This window comes from Salminus brasiliensis, chromosome 22 (assembly GCF_030463535.1).
Source record: "Salminus brasiliensis chromosome 22, fSalBra1.hap2, whole genome shotgun sequence".
Taxonomy (NCBI): domain Eukaryota; kingdom Metazoa; phylum Chordata; class Actinopteri; order Characiformes; family Bryconidae; genus Salminus; species Salminus brasiliensis.
This window is the reverse complement of record NC_132899.1, coordinates 8170710-8194617: the sequence shown is the minus strand read 5'-3', so window position 1 is coordinate 8194617 and position 23908 is coordinate 8170710. Positions and strand designations below refer to the sequence as shown.

The 23908-nt window shown below is 42.6% G+C and overlaps 1 protein-coding gene across 1 annotated transcript; it reads right to left on the bottom strand.

Annotated features, from left to right (window-relative positions):
* Nucleotides 1-1076: 1076 nt before the first annotated feature.
* Nucleotides 1077-23499, bottom strand: nploc4 (NPL4 homolog, ubiquitin recognition factor). The gene is made up of 17 exons (XM_072667708.1): nt 23363-23499; nt 17124-17204; nt 12585-12694; nt 12221-12430; nt 12084-12132; nt 11451-11545; nt 11239-11362; nt 10759-10938; nt 9204-9290; nt 8895-8966; nt 8645-8771; nt 7848-8008; nt 6537-6608; nt 6001-6093; nt 5641-5763; nt 4557-4659; nt 1077-3511 (listed from the first exon to the last, which is right to left on the bottom strand). Exons 1-17 carry the CDS (start codon nt 23375-23377, stop codon nt 3354-3356), a joined length of 1860 nt encoding a protein of 619 aa, XP_072523809.1. The 5' UTR covers nt 23378-23499; the 3' UTR covers nt 1077-3353.
* Nucleotides 23500-23908: the final 409 nt, after the last annotated feature.

The window sequence follows — 23908 nt, the reverse complement described above, 5'->3', positions numbered from 1 at the left end:
CGTCCACAAGAGGAAAGGAGAGTAGGGCCATCTCTCCAAAGAGCAAACCATCGCTCTGGAGATGATGTTTGAGATAAAGAAGCACCTGAGCACAGCTGAAATCAATCATAACTAGGGGTGCCCGGATTCTTCTGAGCATGTAGAGAGAGTTATCTGGACAAGGTTTGGACCTACTTCTAGACTAACCTACCAAAGCAGTGGTGAACCGCCATTGGAAAAGCTTGTAGGGTTAGTCTTAAGCCTAATCTAGGTCTGGGACAGCACATAAGACTCTGCTAAAGCAGGCTTAATGACTGTGCTGACCAGAAAGCATAGGAGTAAGTGAAGGACCCCTCATAAGCAATGTTAGCAGAACATTTATGGATCATAAAAAGTTACAGATCTGCAGGTAAAACAATGTCCAGATACTTAAAATAAAAGGGGAGGCCATGTGTTACCTCCCAAGTGTGCAGTGACTGAGTAATTCCAAGCAGGGATGCAGCAAACCTAAAATCACATTAGATAGACAAAAGTATTGGGACAGCTACACATTACATCTATAGGAGCTTTTGTAACATCCCATTCTAAATCCATAGGCATTAATATGGAGTTGGTCCCCCTGTGCAGCTCTAACAGCAGGTTTTAAGCTCTGCAGTTATTGAGTCAGCAGAGCGTTTGGAGACACTATGCACTATGCTCTGAGCTCAGCACTCGGCCCTGACCCTGCTCTGTAGCTTGACGTAGTCCGACACTCTGTCTGAGATGCTGTTCCTATTACAGAACCACACTGGACATTAGTGAGCTCTCTAGAACCACACATTCTTTCACTAATGTGTGGAAAGGCAGACTGCATGGCTAGGGGCTGGATTTTATACACCTGCAGCGATGGGACTGAATGAAGCAACTGAATTTATTACTGAAGAGCTGTGTCCCAATACTTTTGTCCATACATTATATATTTACTTTTACTAGGAAAATGTGTACTTGAAGGTAGAGCCAAAATGTGAACAGGTAATGACTGCACTGAATATTGAGATAACATATTTACAGTATAAACAGACAACGTATATTAAAAAAGGCAGAGAGAAATCACCACATTCAAATGAGCAGGTTTTTATTGTTGAACTGTTACTTCTGCATTTCATTCTCCAAACCTGGCCTACAACATACAGCCATGGGCATTCTTCAGACTTTAACTGAAAGGATTGGGATAGGCTTGTTTTCAGTGGAGGAAGATAGGAGTTGAACTGGATTCCAGAGGGGGGGAGCGATCTATTAAAAATTCACCTTGAGCACTGGAGCACACTGCAACATTAGAAATCCCATAACTAGCAAACTCATAAACCTCCAAACAGAAATGCGAGTCATGTTTGACCTACAGGAGATAAATATATCGATTTTTGTGTGTTCAGTTAATTTGGGCTGAGTTAAGGTGCAAAGATGTGGATGTTGCAATGTTAAAACAGCAGTTCATTAAAAAAATAATAATAATAATAAAAAAAAAAAATGATATACCACTACCACGGGTCACCATGTGTACTTTTCAAAGTAGAGTTTCATCCATGTACCATCTTGTCACATTAAAGTATATCTCACAAAAATAGAATTTTAAAAATGGCAGATTTTAAGTGAAAGCACATCCGTTTTTTCCAGGTTTACGATTCCTCGATTCCTGCTTTCTACAAATTAAGGGAAACCCAAGAAAAAGTCTTTTAAAAGAGAAACCCTGTGAAGGGTTTAGTGAAACCCTGTGAATCCAGTTTAAGGAAAGTCTGTGAAATAGGAATTCTGTCATTTTGCATGAGAGTTTTGCAAGTAGTGCGCCATCTTGCAGCATCTTGCCTCAGATTAGCTTCAGTCCATTTGAAACAGTAGGAGGAAGAAGTTGAAGTCGGCTTTGTTTTTGGGGACGGCTGCAAATCACCACAAAACCTCTTCTCTCCATGTTTGTAGTTTTTCCATCAGCTGATGCATTCTACACAGCGTGAACACTTGATGACAAAGGGTTAGATAGAAAACCACCTCATACTGGAGGTTAAGCATGTACCCCCCAATTTGGAAATGCAAGGATTTATTCCAACAACAAAGCACTAGGATCTACTTTTGGCTCAAAGTAAGACCTAAATACTCTCCAATAAAACCCTGCCAATAGTGCTTCCTCTTCCCTCCTTATTTCTCCCTTCCCCTCTCTCGCCCAGGTGTGGGACACACTGGTCCGTTTGGAACAGAGCAGCGTGGTGGTGTTGACTGCAGTTCCTGACCGAAACGTTATAATGACAAATGTTTTGGGCCTAGACCATTCACTTCCAAGCCTTTGCAGTGGTGCCACAAAGTGAGAGACAGAGAGAAATAATGAGAGCAGTAACTGAAGTGGAAAAACACTCCAAAAACTGAGGAGCTACGCTTGCTGTGTGCTCATTCAGAGCTGATAAAAAGCACCCTGACAGCAAAGATACAAAAGGCAAAGAAATCCAGACAGTGGCTTTATGGCAGATTAAAGAAGCTCAAGCCGTAATCCAGTACTAAACCATGTGATGAGGCTGGGTAAACCCCTCCAAAACCACACAGAACACCACAGTCCTGAACGTTAGCTAAGAAAAATGAACAGGGAACATAATTTATGATTGAAGAAAGCAGTCTGTGCAATCTTTAATAGGGCTCCCTTCTAAATCTTCTTTGAGGAAACCAGCAATCATGGTGAGCTGCATGGGCCAGTTGGTGCTCGCGTTTTTGCAGTGCATTCAACCACGTGAAGATCCATCAAGTGCTTTTTCAGCATCATAGTTTTCTGAAATTGAGATTGTATTAAATTCTATTAATATACATATAGCTATGATCCAAAAAAAGGAAAAGAAAAAGCCTCACTGAAATTAAATAACAGTATCAATCCTTATCTCCATATTATTTACACAACATGTCTCCAGGCTGTAAGAGCAGAAGGGAGCAGAAGATCGCTTCCACCAAAAAAAAAAATTCAGCAAGTTTCATCAAAGTCCAGGAAGCAATACTGCCACCAGATCAATTTGGACCACGGAGAGTGGGGGGGGGGGGGAAGCCTTGGCCAAGTGCTTTACCTACAAAAACAAAAAATCAGTCCCAGCAAGCCGTGCGGCCACTGCAGAGAGAGGCTACAGGAACACACAATCATCTTTAGCTCTGTACGCTTAGCCAGCCATGTAGGCCGATGCACCACAGGCATTCGCATAGCAACCCAGCACAGTCAGTGAGGGAGTGAGCGGAGTTTGGAATGGGGTGGGGAAGGGGTTAGGGTGGAGCAAGTGTGTAAGGGACGGGGCAGGGCTTTGGGGTACACACCCACTCCTGCTGCTGTCTCCCGGCGCAGTGGTGTGGTCGCAGTGTGGGATGCGGCACTTTTAACTGCGGGGCAGGCTGCACATCTCGCAGTGCTCCGTTCCCGGTTGGTTCATGAAGGTGCAGTGGAGGCAAGACCACATGGCGGAGGATGATGCGGGGACTGATGGGCCGCCCATAGCGTAATCGAGAGAGCCGGGCTGCTGCCCTCCCACTGTGCCTAAGATTGGAGGTGAAGAATTTAAAACATTACAAATAGAAAATAAGTAAACAATAAACATTAACTAAACCTAAAGCTACATTTAGACAATGAGGGAACAACTAAAGCCAACAGCAATCAAATACTTTGTTAATCACAACTTCTCCTAACTATTAATCTTCTAATTTGATATTATAATTACAGCAATTAGCCACAACATTAGAAACACCTGCTTAGTATTAAGTAGGTCCTCCTTATGTCACCACAACAGATTTTACCATTCTAACCTCTGCAGGCATCCTGTGGTATCTGGCACTAAGACTAGCATTAGCAGCAGATCACTTAAATCCCTTTAAGCCCCTAAGTTGTGAGGTGGGGCCTCCATCAATGAGACTTACTGGTTGTCCTTCTTGGAACTCTTTCGACCACTGACCACTAAATACCGGGACCACCACACAAGACCTGGCTGAGGTCTTGGAGATGTTCTAACCCATTTGTTCAAAATTGGCCCATTTTGTCCCTGCTTTTTGCACATCACCTTCAAGAACTGACTGTTTATTTGCTGCTAACAGATCCATCCCTTGACAGTGGTGCTAATGTCAGTGGTGCTAATGTCATGGCTGATCGGTGTATTACTATTACTACTGCTTAGCATATCAAATGATTCTCAAAACACCAGTGCATAATAAAGGACTGCTGTTGTGTTAAGGTGACCTTATACCACTTGATAGTGACTTACAAATGGTTGTGGTTATAAGTGGTTTGCCACCGTTGCCCTTAGCTTGCTTAGGGCTTCATTTAGTTCTGTGACATCAGATTGTAAAAAAGCGCTATCCAAAAGAAGACTAAATAATATTGGCCAGTATTAAGTCTCTACAGATTTGTTACTACTGATAAAACACCAATAGTTCACACACTTCTGTACACAGCTTGTTTTATAGTATTACGGAATGTAAGAGCAACCCTTGAATCAGAAACCATCACATTCAGACAGTAAGATGATTAGGTGATTAGATCAGATAGATGCTGCAATTGCTGCCTTTGTTCTAGTAAGAAATTTACTCACTACAGAGTTGTTCAATGGTGGCCCACTGCTCAGATTTCTTCCAGGTCTGTGCCAGCTCCTCATTCGAGGTCTTCACAGCATCCAGCAGGAGTCCAATACTGTCCTGTAAATAAGAATACATATGTAAACTTTATTGCCTAGGATGCAACTGTAACTGATAACTAGGGGACATCCCAATCAGGTTACACCCCCCCGCCAAATCCGATCGGAGTCTCTTAATGCAGAGTACTAGCAGATACTGATCTGATCTTTGCGTTTGTACAAATAATAGTCACACGGTTTAGATCAGATGAGCTGCTGATTAACATGCTCAGTAAAAGCCCTTTATTTTTAATATCAGTTACTATAATGAGACATTGTCACTTCCTGTGTTCTTACGTTCTTATATCTGTGGTTGTTGGTCTACTGGTGTGAAATAGCTGGTTTAGAGTGGGTGAATGTGCTATGTGAAATTAGGTTAGAGGGTTTTTTTTTTTTTATAGCTTGTGTGTATTAGCATTATCGTTTGCCTATACTCGGTTCTGAATGGGCTCTTCAGGGCTGGTTTAAAAACAGAGAAAGGCGAGCGGTTCTCCTGCAGGTAAGACGGAGCGTTCCAGCGATGGTTTTATAAAGGGTTAGATATTATGGTCTGTTTTCATGTTCCACTGTAAAATGGCTCCACACTGCAGACTCTCAAATCATTTATTTACCTTCTGAGAAAGTCTGCACTGCTGCAGCCGACTGGGCAATGATATCTGTTAATGGGGCCTTGAGGACACCAGATGGGGCTCTGAACATTGTGGTTAAAATAAACACTCAGAACTGGACTAAAATAGCAGATAACCGATTCATTAAAATATGCCTGGATCAGCCCGGACATCTCTGCTGAGAACCGAGACTACAAAGCTGACCACTAGACCTTCGGTTCCCAAGTGTACTGACAACTGCATGATACTAGCGACACCTCACCATTTAGCCTGATAAATAAATGGTCGCTACCCAGTGGAAGTGCCTGGGTTAAAGTAACAAATGTCAAATATCTGAATACAACGTCTAAATGTTTTACTTACTGTAAGAGTATGTGTATGTAGATATGACTCACCCGCAGAGGCATGACCTCATTGGTGACCAGAAAGTTGAGCAAGTGGAAATCAGAGACAATGTTCAGGAAGGACGAGGAGGAGGAGGGACACTGGGAGAGGTACGTAGCTAGACTGTGAAAGTCCTGAAACAAACCACAGAGATTCTTTACCTTAATGAAAGTCATTAAAGAACACATCCTAATGCTCAAATCATCTGTACAAACACCTTAACAAATCATAAACATCAAATGCATGACGACTACACTGAAGAATAGCTGATATTAGTGAGAGACTAAGAGGATCGGTTCACATGTGGCCAGCAGCTGTCGTTTTCAAAGGACTGTCAACGAAGTCAATGTGTTGAAGGTATGTGAGCTTACCTGCGTCTCCCCCAATGCGTCTCTGTTCTCAATGGGGAAGCGGAGCGTGGATGAGAAGGTGAACACAGGGTCCTTGGGAAATGTGGTGGTAATCTGTTCAAAAACACATCAGAATCAGAGCACTGTCCACAGGCTGATTTAGAAAATAAGCAGTAACAGCTTAGCATTCATGCCAAGGTAAAGGACAAAGAAGTATATGGAAAGTTACATTGTTTGATACAGATATATTCATTTTCAAACCTAAAGGGAGTAGTAATGAGCCTTCAGACTGACATTCAAATTAAGGAAAAACTGTGTAAATTGGATGTTTCAGACTCTCCCATTTATTCCAATTTAAGTAGGGTCTGCAATTACATTAAGATGCAAAGGCCTCTGTGACCCTTTTCAAATTACAGTGATCAGCAAGTTAAACGTTTGTTCGTGTTGTTTGCTTGTTGCCAAAGCACTTAAAACGTATTAGATAAGAATTAACTACAATAATTCATATTCCTACTTCAAACCCTGTGGAGAGATTTAGAAAAGGGACTGATACTCACATCAATAATTAGGTACTCCACAGGTAGAGGCCGTGCTAGGTATGTGATGTCATTGCCGAATTTGTCTTTATCCTGTTTGTATAGAAAGAAGGACAAATACACACAGAAAATGAAATACAGACAAAAAATGATCAAGACAATTATTACCAGCTCAGCCCAGATTTACCAGCTCATTTACATTCCTACAACACTGACAGCAATAATCCTGAAGATCTCTTTAGCCATTTTCAGGTTCGAAGTAAGTTCCGAAAACCGAACCTCCGGAAAACTGCCAAGGCCATCTTTAGGATTCCTGCTGTCAGTCAGCAGAAGAGTTAGCACTGTTAGTACAGTACAAATCTTAACCACCCATTTGTACGTTCAAGAAGCATTTCAGGGTACGGTTCTCATTAATACTGATTGATGCCATCTCCAACTCACAAAAGACAGTATAGCACAGCTTCACTATGCCAACATTTCTCCCAGTTTCCCCAAATTTGTTACTCTCTTCTGGGATTCTTGCTAAACAGTAAGAGACTGCTGAATATCTGTTGTGTGAAGCTCAATTATAGCAGAGCCTGGTTTCTGGTGCACCCTTAAAGCTGCCTATTGCTGTGGGAAAAAAAAACAAGGTTCAGCTGGGAATCATCTAAAACAAGCACCTAAAGTAAAGTGATGTGCTGCACTTGCAAATGGCATGGCTTTGCCTTTGAAATTGATGGATCTGCAGGACTGTGGAACACAATGAAGTGAGGGTCTTGGTATGAAACATGATACACATGCACTATAGAAGACATATGGTTCTGAGTGATCACTGCATGACATGATTCTGTGCGAATGTACCATAGATGTCAGTCTGTGCATGAAAACATCATGTGTAGTAAATGTACAGAAAAACTCCACAAGCCCTGCCTGATGTTCTGGAGATGAATGAAAGAATGAATGAGCTGAAGAAAGAATGAATGAGTGACTGTCCCAATATATTGTATGTATGTATATTAAGTTTTGCTGCCAAAAAAACTGGGAATATGTCCCTTGTGTGGATTCTGCGCTTTAGTCGATGTTAGCTAGGTCCCAAAATAGGAAAAATATTTGTGACAAACTGAAATGTTGACACACGGTCTAGCAAAGGTAAAAGACCTTGTGTTGAAGATGACCAAACCTTACTGATTTTTAAATGCAGCTTTTTAAATGTATCCTGCTGCTAAATTAATCCCTCCTAAGAGCAGCCCAACAGCCACTGTTTACCACACGCTCCCTGTGGTTCCCACCGTTTATTAACTTTAATAGATGTTCAAACATCAGAATTGGTGTATATCAGAGTGTATATACCTTATAGAAGACATCAGGGACATACTGCTCACTGCTGGACTCTTTAGCATAGCCAAGTTCAGGGGCGTCTCTGCAGGGCAGCAGGCACTCATCCCTCACAAGAGCCATGCACTGGTTAGACACCTGATAGCCTTCAAAATGCACCTGGTTATCTGGACCACCTGCACATGCAGACACATATGGGCACACATTTTGGTTAAAGCTAAATATACACTATATAGTTTTATCATTTTAGAGTTTTATTTTTGTATACCATAAAAACAAAGTACTACAATATCACGCCAGAATGTGTGTGATAATGTGAAAAAAACATCCTTCCTATAAACTGTGGTCTAAATAGCCTCTTATCAGTGAGGTAACAGACCCAGGCCCAGACTTCTCTAACTAAGACAATCCAGAGAGCTGATAAGTGACATTTAATACATGATCCATATTTCGCAAGTTAAAAACTACAGCATCTCTGCACAGAGCTTGTTCACAGCACCCAGCAGTTCCTCGTTCAGCCACTAGATGGAAATACAGACCTCTTCCACAGCTGCAGAAACTCTAATGCGTGAAACGAACACGTCTCATGGGAAGCAAAGTAAAGACTTAACACTAATAGCCTGATGCACACTGAGAGTACATCCCTCAGCCCAGTACAGTGAAGATCACTGTGGTGCATCAGTGGAAAGTAAGGTTATATTGGTCTCTTTTTTTGCAATAAACAAGATGTTTTGTGAACCTTTACATTCCTGCCTATTACTACCATAGCTAATTAAAATGCAGTTGCTGAAAGAAAATAATGAGGTGTGTACCTGTTGCTACTACAGTAACATATTTTGATCCAAAATGTCCATCAGGAGAGAGCCGGCAAGGATTAGGGTGCCGGTTCTGGAAATGTCCCGCTGTGATACACTCCTCAGCGCTCAAGTAGTAAGAGTCCTGTAAAGGAAACACATGACCGACTTCAACACAAACCCATTAAAGAGTTATCAGGTAGGCTAAGATTACATTTCCACAAGGTTGTTTTTCCTGCAAAACAAACAAGCAAGACCTTTGTATTACCTTGTTTCTAGTATAACGCACTGTGCCTATTCTGGTATCCTCTGACAGCAAATCTGTGAAGATCCACCCCACCTAAAAACAAAAATAAATGAATCAAATAAAATTTGAATAATAAAGACAAAAAAAACAACAAACAGATGGAGAAATAAAGGGAAGAGACAGTGAAACATAGACAGAAGTGTCTGTGCAAATAATGCCATCAACAGTTTTTGCTAGTTTACCAGGTCATGAAATGTAACCTAACAGAAATGTAATCAAATCAAATCACTTTATTTGTATTGCGCTTATTATGACTGAAGTTGAACTTACCTTGCGAAGGCCCAGTTTAGCAGCAATTTCCTCCACTGCTGCAGCTCTCGGATCCTCTATCAGCTCCAGGCTGTTCTGAGTGCCAATCTGAAACCAGACAAAGAGGAGCTATTACCGCAGGTTTACTTGATATGAAGGAACAAGGAGGAAGACTGAGTTCCACAGCACAGTGTAGTCTCTTCTTTTGTTAGCAATATTACGGATTGCCAAATCACTGGAACAAAGAAAAGTGATTAAGCTGAATAACAAAAGCACTTTCAGCGAGAGCAGCCGGCCCTGCAAATCAGAGCTGCAGGTCATGTTCATTTTTAAATAGTTTAGGACCAGAGAATGATGGGTCGGGTCCCTCTTGTGAGTCCTGGTTCCTCCTAAGGTTTGTTCCTCCAGCTCTGAGGGAGTTTTACTTGCCACGGTCATCTTTGCTTAGTCACTGGAGGTCTTAAGTTTTTATGTCTTGTTGATCTCTCGTCCTCTTACCGTTTGCTGATTCTCCAAAGCTGCTTTGTGACAAAGCCAGCTGTAAAAAGTGCTAAACAAACACATTTGATTTGAGGTTAAGTTTCACAAAACACTCATGTGTGTCTAGTTTGTTTGCACTTATTTATTTGCAAAGAATCGCAGGATTAAAGCTAGCAGTAATAAGTGATATCAGTATCATACTATGCAGCTTTAGACGGTGCTTAGACTGTGTTAAGAAGAACAAGAGCACAAGCTTTAACACTGCTTTCAAACTTACCCTATCTCGCCCTCTTGTGGTCATGTTTTTGACCTTCATTTTGACATTAGACTGACAGCAGGAAAATTTGGATAATTATTAAGTCATGTACCAAATAAATGATATCAAATAAAGGTCACGGTCACACTCAAAACCCTTGTATTTCCATTATTTTTTGTTACATTTCTTAACATAATTGTGATACTTTTGGCAATCTGGTAGCTGTCCTTCACTTTGTGTCAGAATTTAATGATGAACGGACCATCAGAAATGCAACAAAATGACTCTGAAAAAAATCTTTTTAGATAGACATCTTTCAAAAATTAAGACGTTTGTCTTCTCATGTTAGGAGGTAATTTTGAAGATGCTAGGTTTTGTGAAAATGTCAGTTAGTATTTCCAAAAGTAATTAAACATTACCAGATCACCACCCTCCATAGGCAGACTGGAGTTCAATTCCCCACCTTAGCAAGCACACATCACTAGACAAATGAAAGTTATCAGGCCTTTGTAGAACCATTACCATTGTATACAGACATATACACATACTTGATTTAATAACTTCTTATCAGAAGAACTAGAGTCCAAAACTGTTCTGGACATTTAGAGACAGAAGGAGCTTGTTTTACACCAGTGCTCAGAATATTCCTTCCTGTTTAGGTGATGAAACCTATAGCTGATAAAACTAGAGTAGAAAATAAACATTGCCACTCTTAATAACAAATGAAGACTGCAGAGCATGTTGCTGTGATCTCATTTAGATCATGTCAGCAGACCCTAAAAGCTTAATCCTGTGCAAGACATCAGCATTGTTGGTTATACAGCCTATTAAAGCACTTACCTGTGGTGGTTCGTAGATGGCTGCCACCTCAGCTCGGATTCCCAAAGGGATGTCTTTGTGCTCGGTATAACGTCCATACAAGTAGCCCATTCGTTGGTTTCCTGTCTTCCTCCAGAAGTCCAAGAAACGGTCTGCGATGGTGTGGTTCTCAAACATGATGTTATCTACATGTCTGTATTTCTGCAAAGCAAACCATACCTTTGTTCAAGAACCGCACTGGAAAAGAAGGGTTTTAGACCAAGACATTGCTGCAGGACAGGCAGCCATGTAAAATCATTGGATCTCCAACTGCAACAGGCTATAAATTTAGTGCGTCTGTGAATCTGAGTGACATTCGTCTAATACCGCAGCTTCATAGATATCCAATCCACAGCTTAAGCGGACATCATTATAGTGACTGCTAGTGCAAGCGGAAATAAGGGCTGGGGGCTGTGGCATTTGACATTCCAGTCTACTGCTAGTTAGGAAACTACTGCATACCTGTCTATTCAGGGTGATGGCGCTGGGCTGACATTTGGTGCAGATGCCCTCTGGCCAGGGCAGATGGCCTTCACAGCCAGATTTGATCTTACAGCTGATGTTCTCCAATGCCACAAACTTGCCCCTGAGGAAGAGGAGAAGATAAGAACTTCTTTGGTCCGGAATCACCAGTTTATTTCTTTAAACTGTCAAAAGCGTCAAATAAAACTCACTTGTCTGCTCCACCGGTCAGCTTGCGGATGTAGGCGTGGAACGACATGTGTTTAACGGGTGGATCAAGATGATTCAGGTAGTCTTCATCAAAAGGCTAAGAAGAAGAAGAAAAAAAACTCATGATATTATGATATTTTGGAGCAATGCTGTGAGGATTTGATTGCATTTAGCAACAAAAGCATGAGAGGTCAGAATGTTGGATGATCACCACCCCACCTTATCCCCAACTCATCCCAAAAGTATTGGATAGAGCACCATCCATCATTCCACAGCTCAATGCTGGGGAGCTTTATACACCTTTAGTCCATGTCTGCTCCAGAGTCCTATTCTATTGGCAGTACTTCTCTACAGGGACTAGACAAGTCGTGTCTGTGTGTGCATGTTTGCACATCTGTGTCAGAAATAGGTGCAACGTAAAGTAGCTGAATGCATTCATTAGAATTGGTGTCCACAAACATTTGGACATTAAGTATCTTTGCACGCCATGCATGCAGTATGACTCAAAATCACAATGTTTGACAGATTTAGGGCACTCTGTATTATTCAGTATCTGAACTTGTGCTTGTGCGTCACATTCACAGGTGTAGAAAAACCTTAGAGTATTTATTTGAATAAGAATCGTATGCTCTTACCTCTAGAGGAACACAGTGCACACATTTCCCCATGGGACCATGCCGGCATCTGAAACACACACACACACACTTTATTATATGAAATTTCTTCATCATCAGTCTAGGTTATATTAAGTTTACAAGACTGAAAGACTCACAGCTGGGGGTCTCGATTTCTGTAGATCTTGCCCTCTTGTTTGGACAGAAATTGGTCGATCTCGTCCTCTGGAATCTGTGGAGCTGAGTGTGAACGTGACAGGGAGGATAATGATGAAGAGGAGGAGGAGGAAGAAGAGTGAGGCTGTGTATCCATGGTCTCACTCGAGGGACCAGCGGATGATGGGAAGAGAAACAGCATGTCTCCATGCCTGAACAGAACAAAGAGAAAGAGAGACAGAGAGAAGTCAGTTTAAGAGACACAGGGCAGAAGGAAGGAAGGTTGTGATTTACTCAGCATGTGTAAGTGCTGCAAAGTAGCTAAATGAATTAGCATATACTCTAATTAATGGCACGCAGACTTACTTGATTTTAAGCAGGCTGAGCGTCTTATTTTGAGAAAGAATCTCTCCAGTCTTGTTGCGGTTCAGGTAGACAGAAAAACCATTTGAGTTGAAACCAAACTCTTTAGCAACCTAGAGAGAGGAGAGAAAACATGGCCTGTTTTTCATGCGGTTTCACTTTCAAAGTGCATCTTCCAGTGCTATTTATACAAAGAAGAAAGAACACACAAAGACAATTTTAGCAAAACAAATCTGTCCTGTCTCTCTCTTAGATATTTAGTTCAGTTGTCAAAGTGCCAAATGATCAATTGTTCAGTTGTGGAACAACAAACCTCTGTAGTTCAGAAAACAAAAGCAACTCTGTGCTGGTTACACTGTATAAAAAGACAGAGACAGGGAGAAGAGACCAGAGGGAAAGCAAACAGAAAGAAGAAACTAGTGCCATAACAAGAGGAAGGGGGTAAAAGACAGGATGAGGCGCATTTACATTTGTCTGGTGTGGCTACATACTGCAATGGAGCATATTCTTCACTTTCTATGAGAAACACTGAAAGGGCTGAGCTGAACCTTTGTGAAATGAATCCATCTAATGTAGTTCATCTACAAGGAGTGTAAGAAAATACTGACATTTCACGATACTTTGATATTTTATGATACAAAATAAATTCTCAAAAACACAGTATTCATTTTTAACTAGTATTTTACATATGTTGTACTCTGCCTTCATGTCCCACGGTCCTGGAGTCCTAACTCCTGCACCCCCAGTTCCTTGCCAATACACAGCCCTAACAGTCTCCTTCATCAGCAGGCAGGTGCTGTTAAGCTAATTAGTGGCAACCGTTTAATGTATGAATGGTTCTATATATAACCAATTAAACATGACAAATGCAAGAAAATAAACAAATAAGGGCCAAAACCAAGGTAAATGTATGTAATGTAATGCACTATAATCCTAGCTTGTATGACTGACGCTGAGGTCATCACACAGCTGGCTGGAGCACTTAGCTTGACATTTAGCGGATCAATCAGAACATAATTAAGAGTGCTGTGCATTCGAAAACAGAGGCCAAAAGGTTGGCGCAGAAGTTAGCAGTACATGGAGCATGAATCTGCTGCCAGGACATGTTCAGCAAATGCTGATTTCATTAGCAACACTTTCACCCCAAAGCGTTTCCATCCCTCAAAATATCCATTTAAATCCGGCTGGACTTCAGGCCAAGAACTGACGCTATTATATATATGTCTCTGTGATCATGTGGAGAGCACACAGACACACAGGCCAGGCTCTTCGGTGCAGCCGGACATGTGTCACAAACAGCAGCTCGGCGTAAACGAGAACGAGAGCGCTCATTGATGTGGAGCTTCACACACTCACTCCCGAGCAGGTCATGAATCATTAATGGAGTACTGCAGAGTCTGGACTGTGCTAATATCTGCCTGATGATTTCCTAAGGCAAGTCTGTTGCCTTTGCAGCAGTGCTGCTGAACTTCATCTTAACCACAGTTCTTTAAAATAAGGGCATTTTCACACCTGCACTTTTTAGGCCGGTTAAATCTGACTTGCTTTCACCCTTGGGGCGAGTCGTTCGGGCAGGTGTGAACACAGTAACCACACTCGTATGTGGACCAAAACAACTACACAGAGACCCTTAAGAGGAGGTGGTCTCAGTCCAGTCCCAAAAAAACTCTGGGGCTGTTTGTTTGTGATGAGAATGTGAGCTAACCTTGAACCAGTAGAGGATTTTACACTAATGACTCAGGTTACGGTGAGGGGTCTTGTGCAGCTCTTCCAACGTTCCATAGTGCAAAGTGCTCTGGCCCAGAGCGGGAATGACAGACGCCATCAATATGATGTTGTAAAGCAACCCAACTGGACTTAGCTAAGCAGTTCCCATAGCCTGGTGTTAATCCGGAACGCACCGATCCATCTTTTTCTGTTCTGATACAGATAACGAAGTATGAACTTTGCGTATCGGCCGATACCCAATACCAATCTGATACCATTGTTAAATTAATAAACCATAAATCTGACCATCTGGGAGAGACTTCAGGATTGACAATCATTACTTTACATATTTGTAAAACAAACTAATAAATTATGTCTGTAGGTTACTCTGATCCTGGGATATGAAGTCTAGAATACCAGCTGTGCAAGAATCTGATTCTGTGAATGAATCGGCCCTTTGAATCAGACTAATTATCCAATACCCGATCCTAGTAACGGATGTGTGCATCCCTAGTGTTAATCTGGTATACTGCCCAGATCATTACTACAGCTATAAACAAATGCCATCCAACGTCATCGTGGCATGTTAAACTGCACAGATATCTGCACAGAAATCTGCACGACTCCGGAACACAAGACCTTCTTGTCTTGACCTGCATTTTCTTTCTTGCTCCCGCCCCAGACAGGTCCTGACCAATCAGATCAAATTTTGGTGCCCAATATTTGAGGTAAAGAACCTTTACCTCCTTAAATGGATTTGAAATTACACATCTCTATTACAAACATGGTTCCTCATGCAACCAACAAAGGTTCTTCTGTGGCATCGCTCACATCGCATCGCTTTTTTCTTTTTTTTAAGTGTAGGAGAGATGCTAAATCACTTCATGCCACAAAAACATTAGTGAAGTCAGGTGCTGATGTTGGATGATTAGTTCTGAAACATGAACTCGAGAGGTACTGGATGGAGAGTCGGCACTCAAAAACACAGTTCCACTGCTCCACAGACCAATGCTGGGGGTTTTAGACCACTCTGACACTTGGCGTCCTTTCGCTCATGTACGGCTGCTTCAGAGTTTTGATTGTACATGTGTTTGTGCAACCGAACACCTCAGTCAACAACATGTACCAAGTCAGGCAGCTGGAACTGTAAACTTCCTACGGGGAATGAGCATTTTAGAGCTTACTTTTGAGCATAGTGGCTTGTCAATTAGGCTGTGCATGCTTCCCCATATGTACTCATTTCTTTCAAGTAAGTCTGTTTGTGCTAGCACCCGTTTTGACAGTCCCTGTCCATATATTACATGCTAAACCAATGAACAGGCCTGAAATTCTCATCTATTTTAAAGAATTTTAAGAATTGCAAGTGTGTTAGATCGCAGCTGGACCTGCTCTGCCCAGATCAGCTAAGAAAATGGTGCATGACCGTAGAGTCCGTCTCCATTTTCAGCCGAATCTCATCAATAAATCAGCAGTGAGCGAGGCCAGGGCAGACCACAGCTTCAGATACTGTTGCTGCAGGTCCCAGCTCAGCAGTCAGAGCTGCTCGAAATGCCAGTACAACTGCTCAGACACACATCTATGGAAGCCTATTCCTGCCACTTGGGGTAGGGAGGACATTACAAAACATCCAGCACTGAATTATTAGTATGCTTCATCAATGCATGCATTTACAAGCACTTCATAATCTGACAACTGTAGAACATCAGATTTTGTAAGTAATCCAATCTACATGCACATAGGCAATCAGCTAATGGTAAACTCTGGGTTTACCAGCGTGGTAATCCAGTTTCTGCTTTGAAATCAGCCAATAAACTCACAGAATAGGATGCGACGTAAACATCATGTAAAAGCCAAACTTCATGTTGTGGCTTTATTATCTGTACATATCAAGCCTCAATATTAACGTAATAAAAATGTAAGCAATATTTAAATTCTTTATTTTATCAATCATGTTGTTGATTTCAGAGTAACTCCAAAAGCAACATCTTTTTGTCTCACTGATGCCGTTAAACGCCATCTCTGGTAGCAGGGTCTGTTTTGACACGTGTTTAATGTACAGAGTGTTTAAGAGTTAAGAGTATACATGCACAGAGAAACACAATTACTGAGCTAAAAGCCAGCTCTACATTCGATGTTTTACATTGGATTTCTAGCCCTTCCTCCAATCTAAGAAATTAGAGTATGTTGTTTACATGACTTACCATTACTGTAGAAATCGGATAATGAACGGATTTGAGGGCATATACACTCATTCAACTTCTTGAGTGATCTGAATTATAATTTTACACTTTCTCCTCCCAATTTGATGCTGTTAATTAACCCAACAGTTTGCAGCTATGCTAGCAATGCTCCTAACACAAGGAGGGTAAAGACTCCAATACATGTGATGTCAGCCACCACCTCTTTTCTAACTGCAAACACTGTGGCATTGCCCCAGAGGTCCCCAACTCTGCCACACCAGCCACCGGACGCCTGTGCTGGCCAACAAGACTTTAAGAGCGATGAGGGGAGAGAGCACCGATCGTGACTCCCGGGTACATCGCTTTCTTGTTATTTTTTTCGATATCTTGAGAAACATTCTTGTTGTCTGAAGGTGCTTTAAGCTTTTTGAATAAATGACTTCACTGACATGTTTAAAATAAGTGAAGCATCTATAGGTCTGTCCTGAAGACAGTGAGAGAGCAGGGGATGAAATAAAGAGCAGTACAATGGAATTAAGAAACCATGCTCTGGTTTTAATAACCTGATTATGCATATAGCCCAAATAGTGCTGGGAAATCTACTGTGTATTCCAGGAGACCATGACACGGACACACTGTGTATGTAGCGTCATACCTTCTTGAGAAAAGCTGCTGCAGTCTCTCGCTTGGTTGAGGTGATTTTCTTCATCCCCTCTGGAGACTGGACACGAATAATCTATGAGCAGAAAAACATCAGCAGCATGTCAATGCATGTCATCTCCAAAATGACAACTTTCAAAGGAAGTCGATGTCAAAGGCGTGTATTTTAATCAGAGTCATCATGAAATTCAGCACAATGTAAAAAACAGCCAGATTTACATTAGGTCAAATAAAAAAATGTCAAAAAAGGAGACTTCTGCATAAAAGAGCTGATATATTTAAACAGTTAAGATTATACTGTTTTGGTAAACAGCTCTTTTAATAGGTGACCCCAAGACAACTGTAGAAACAGTGTTTTTCTTCAATACGGGTTTAGCAACTCCTTTTACATCACAAGAACACTTCCCCAACACGTCCCCCCAATTGTCCTCAACAATGAAATGGTAATAATAATTGGGGTGTCAGTAAAAAGAATGGTTCCCAGTTAGAACTGGGCAATATGACCGTACTAAATTTAGCTCCTGGTTTAGAACCAGAGAAAGGAGCCTGGTTCTCTCACTGGTAGAACAGAGCATTTCCACCATAGTCTGGTTTCTAACCAGGCTCAATTCAGGAGTAAAGATGGGATGGGAGGAACAGTAACGCTTCCCAAATTGATCTATTGGGATAAGATATCTGTGTCGTTGTTTTTTTGGCAGAAAACAGACCACCTGACACACTCCTTACCTGCTGCTCTCTCCTTTACAGGGAGGCTCTGAGCGAACTCTAAGATACAATGTTCCTCGTCCCCGAACTTTTGTTCCACCTTAAATAATGCAGCAGTTACGCATGGACTCAATGAAACTGCGGCACTGTTCCATTTAAGGTAGAGTTTCCCTAAGAAGCTAATTTTAGCTTTAGTTTTGGCTGCTAACTGTTCACATCTCCCCACTTATGAGTTCAGATAAAGCTCTGTTTAGTTTCCTCACTGGGATAAGGTCTCAGATGAACTCTGTCTGGTCTAGCTTTCCAAAAAATGAGAAGTTAAGGGTCATGTCTATTGATGGCGCCTAAAGGACGGCAGATGGCACCCTGCTACAGCAAACCTAAGGATCGGAAGTGTACCGGAACCTTAAAAGCTGATAACCGATTTATTAAAAATGCCTGGATTGGTAATTTTTACCATATCGCCGAGCCCTATTCCCTGTACACCAAACACAGTTATTCATCCAATAATTGCCTGTCATGCTTTCTTCCTTTGGCTTCCTTTTTCCTCCAAGTCTAAAGCAGCTAATAATTACAGAAAGTTGTTTATTAAAATTCTGTTATTACTGTTATTATTACTATTATTATATCAGCCTTACTACAAAACTACAGAAGCTAATGTTACATGTCAAGGTCAATCAGCTGTGTTTGGGGTAAGGAGGACTTTGTAAGAGGGACAACTGGATTGTTCAGTGAACGTTTCCTTTAGGAGGCTGGAGTAATTCATGAGTAAGACTATGAGAGCGCATCAGCTGGAGATTTCACACATACTTTCCTATACCATCCCTTCAGAGAGAAGCAGGGGATCAATTTATCTCCTCCAATTCAATTTAGCTGCGCTTTAATCCACATCCCAGACGCCAGTCCACCAAGTCTATTCTTGTTATGCAAAAAAAAGTAACGTTTATTTTGACCATGCCTCGAAATAGTGGTGAGAAATATCTAGTCCATACTGGTACACATGGATACTGTGACATTTTCAGCGATGTATCTGATAAATATCGAACAATATATCCATGATAAAATAATTGTCAATAAAATAGCAGATATCCCATGAAGCAAAACTGCTTTTAATTATATTGTGTGTATTTTTTTTTCAAGGTATTGGCTAAATACCACGCATGTGTCACTTCCAGGGCGACTGAAATAGGGATGCACGATACCACTTTCCTTTCCAATACCAGATTTTCACCAGATTTGCTGATACAGAGTACAGATACAGATGCCAACTCCATACATCCTGATATTTGCAGTGTTCCACTTTTTATAGGTTGTACTTTATCTTAAATAAGATATAATAAGTGCTAAAATAAAGTGCTTAAAGTTCATTAAACTTCTGTGTAAAGGTAATAACTATTTATGACTGGCTTTCACTGTTGTTCAAATCTTTGGCCTTCATAAAGTATACAAACGAAAATGTTAAAGGTCAGTAAGCTTAACGGTATCGGTGCTCTCTATGGTCAATACCGATACCGTGTGTAAGTGCTGGTATCGGAGCTGGTACCAATATCTGCAACACAAATTAAAAATTCATAACATTTAGGGATGTCCGATCTGATCCAGTGACTCGGGACCGGGGAGATTCAGGCATCCTCTAGACGCCATCAATAGACATGACCCTTAACTTCTCATTTCTTGGAAAGCTAGACCAGACAGAGTTCATCCGAGACCTTATCCCAGTGAGGGGAACTAAACAGAGCTTTATCTGAACTGATAAGTGGGGAGATGTGAACAGTTAGCAGCCAAAACTAAAGCTAAAGTTAGCTTCTTAGGGGAACTCTGCAGTCCACCTTAAATAGTGCCGCAGCTCCATTGAGCTAATTTCAGCAGCGGTAACTGCTGCGTAACTGCTGCATTATTTAAGGGGGAACGGAAAAGTTCAGGGACAAGGATCCTTGTATCTTAGAGTTCGCTCAGAGCCTCACTGTAAACGACAGAGCAGCAGGTAAGGAGTGCGTCAGGTGGTCTATTTTCTGCCGCTTTTGATATTTTATCCCAATAGATCCATTTGGGAAGATCTACCATTCCTCCCATCCTGCCTTTACCCCTGAATTCCACCTGGTTAGAAACCAGACTATGGTGGAAATGCTCTGTTCTACCAGTGAGAGAACCAGGCTCCTTTCTCTGGTTCTAAACCAGCTCTGAACGGCGCATTCAGAACCGAGGAGGAGGCTGATACTGATACTGATACTAATACTCACACAAACCAAGTGATCTGACTGCAGAGCTGTAAAGGAACTGGGAGCTGAATGGTCAGGTTGGGTAAGTCAGACTGGACTGTAAGATATTAAACACTATAGCTTTTAAAACAGCTTAAAAAGTTGCTCCAATCAACGTAGATCAGATCAGAATTTAGTCCGATTACAGAAACTGGTGCTAAAATAGTGATTTTCCTGCTGTATTATTAACAGAAATCGATCAGATCGGTACTGGCCGACAGTCAACATTAAGAGGCTCAGAACGGATCGGGGGTAAAAATCCTTGATCAGGACTTTCCTACTTTCTGTAAATTAATTTTAAGGCCCCTATTGGTGCCATTATATGAGAAATATACAAAAATACTATAAATATATTAAAAAGCCCGTTAATGATGATATAAATGAGTTGATAGCGTGGCAGATTCAGTATGGATACACTGATCATGCTGGAAAATATCATCTGATCAACTGATGTTTAGATCATCATATGATGATGAACTGACAGCTGGACAGCCCACCACTACCCCCCCCCCCAACAACTCACAGCACCAACCGGCGAGCTGGCCAAACTGCACAGGTGTCATACTCTCAGCTGTCTAACTGCACAGCCAGCAGGACAGACAGAGCTGACAGACAGACAGACAGAGCAGACAGAGCTGACAGACAGGCAGACAGAGCTGACAGACAGAGCTGACAGACAGGCAGACAGACAGGCAGAGCAGACAGACAGACAGAGCAGACAGACAGACAGACAGAGCTGACAGACAGACAGAGCAGACAGACAGACAGACAGACAGACAGAGCAGACAGACAGAGCTGACAGACAGACAGACAGAGCTGACAGACAGACAGACAGAGCTGACAGACAGACAGACAGAGCTGACAGACAGACAGAGCTGACAGACAGACAGAGCTGACAGAGCTGACAGACAGACAGAGCTGACAGACAGACAGAGCTGACAGACAGACAGAGCTGACAGACTGACAGAGCTGACAGACTGACAGAGCTGACAGACAGACAGAGCTGACAGACAGACAGAGCTGACAGACAGACAGACAGAGCAGACAGACAGACAGACAGAGCAGACAGACAGACAGACAGAGCAGACAGACAGACAGACAGAGCTGACAGACAGACAGACAGAGCTGACAGACAGACAGAGCTGACAGAGCTGACAGACAGACAGAGCTGACAGACAGACAGAGCTGACAGACAGACAGAGCTGACTGACAGACAGAGCTGACTGACAGACAGAGCTGACAGACAGACAGAGCTGACAGACAGACAGAGCTGACAGACAGAGCTGACTGACAGAGCTGACTGACAGACAGAGCTGACAGACAGAGCTGACAGACAGAGCTGACAGACAGACAGCTGACAGACAGAGCAGACAGACAGAGCAGACAGAGCAGACAGACAGACAGACAGAGCAGACAGACAGACAGACAGAGCAGACAGACAGCTGACAGACAGACCTGACAGACAGACAGAGCAGACAGACAGACAGAGCTGACAGACAGACAGAGCTGACAGACAGACAGACAGAGCTGACAGACAGACAGAGCTGACAGACAGACAGAGCAGACAGACAGACAGAGCAGACAGACAGACAGAGCAGACAGACAGAGCTGACAGACAGACAGCTGACAGACAGAGCAGACAGACAGACAGACAGAGCAGACAGACAGACAGACAGAGCAGACAGACAGACAGACAGAGCAGACAGACAGCTGACAGACAGACCTGACAGACAGACAGAGCTGACAGACAGACAGAGCAGACAGACAGACAGAGCTGACAGACAGACAGAGCTGACAGACAGACAGAGCTGACAGACAGACAGACAGAGCTGACAGACAGACAGAGCTGACAGACAGACAGAGCTGACAGACAGACAGAGCAGACAGACAGACAGAGCTGACAGACAGACAGAGCTGACAGACAGACAGAGCTGACAGACAGACAGACAGAGCTGACAGACAGACAGAGCTGACAGACAGACAGAGCTGACAGACAGACAGAGCAGACAGACAGACAGAGCTGACAGACAGACAGAGCTGACAGACAGACAGAGCAGACAGACAGACAGACAGAGCAGACAGACAGACAGACAGAGCAGACAGACAGACAGACAGAGCAGACAGACAGCTGACAGACAGACCTGACAGACAGACAGAGCTGACAGACAGACAGAGCTGACAGACAGACAGAGCTGACAGACAGACAGAGCTGACAGACAGACAGACAGAGCTGACAGACAGACAGAGCTGACAGACAGACAGAGCAGACAGACAGACAGAGCAGACAGACAGCTGACAGACAGACAGACAGAGCAGACAGACAGAGCAGACAGACAGAGCTGATCTACAGTCACTGACTCACTGATTATGGTCTAAAACACTTGCTAGGTTGCCTGTAAATAAGTTAGTTAGCTATCTGACCTGATCTACTTATTAAATCAAGACTTATTTATCTAGTGTAATTAGTCTAAAACTGGATGACTGCTTAGCTCAAGCCCCCCTGGACATTAATAACTACAGTGTTTACAAGTTCCTGCTAATTAGCTAAGCTAGCCACAAACCCTAGCCCACGGCTAGCTAGCTTAGCTCATACGCTTAGATAGATAGATAGTTACCCTTTATGAGCCTAAACTGAGCTGAAGGGCTTTTTTACGAAGCTGAAGAGGTTTCAGTAAGGGTCTGTTTTTAATTTAAGACGTTAAACAGGTTTAGTATCCAGGAACAGGTCAGCTGGGTTTACGCTAGCTGGCTAGCTAGGATAGCAGGCTGGCTAACGAGGGACCAAATCTCCTAACAGACGGCTTGTAAGTGGCTAAACATTGAGAAAACGTTGTAGAAAACGTGTTGAACCTCTTTAGGGTTTGTGTCTGAACTGAAGCTGCTGGATACCAGCCGGCAGTCCCAGCAGAGAGGCGGAGAGCTGGCGCTTTCTCTTTGTCAGGCGGAATTTTCCAGTCCGGCTCTTAGCGAGCTTAGCAAGTTGGTGCCAGACACAGTGACTCGGCACCAGCTCGGAAACGAGGGCTCCCCATTCCCCCCCCGGCGCCCACATTAAGCCTGAGTGTCTCCCCGCAGCTAAACTCCCCTCCGTGCTCATTTCTCAGTGTTTTATCCCCCCTTCTCCCGATTCTTTCTGGGCCCTCGATGGTTAGCCTGTTAGCCTCGAGCTAACAATTCTGCTGCCTCATCACTCAGACTGGAGGCAGCGAGTCGTCCGTCTACCCCCTCCATTAATACCGTGGATTAAAACACGGCATAAACGGCTACTTACAATGTTTTCTGCCATGTTTATCGGGCCTGTGATCCCCGATTCCACTCACAGTCGCGGAACTTTTAGACAGCAGGGTCGGTGTCGGCAGTCACAGCACCACGCACCGAGCAGACTGCCAGCGACAAAACTCCATAACTCAGTTCGTCGCGGTGGCTGCGTCCCAACACGCGCACTTGCACACTTACTAGGCCGCCTAGGTAGTGCGTAGAGCTCTGTGGGGCCGCGTTCCAATTTGTGCACTTATCTCAGAATCAGAATCAGTATGTTACACATACAAGGAATTTGTCTTGGTGAGAGCAACACGTATGACAAGTAACAAAAAAACACAGAACACAGTCTTAAACTAAAGGAAAATGACACTAAACAATAAATAGGGGATAAATTAAAAAAGTAAAAAGTACTAAAGGCAATAAAGAGCTGAAAATATATTTACAGAAAAGAACATCACAGACATTTACAGAAAAGAACAATACAGTGGAATACATGCCTTCCACTGTGACTCCTTGTTTTTAACTTCGTAACCTGCAAAGTAGGTTTAGGCCCACT

Bases quoted from the DNA above. Each gene is read 5' to 3' on its own strand.
- nploc4 (XM_072667708.1), bottom strand. The intron at 6,609-7,847 runs GTATATACACTC...CTATACAAACAG, and splicing joins TCCCTGATGTCTTCTATAAG to GATAAAGACAAATTCGGCAA. The intron at 6,094-6,536 runs GTGAGTATCAGT...GTTTTTGAACAG, and splicing joins TGGAGTACCTAATTATTGAT to ATTACCACCACATTTCCCAA.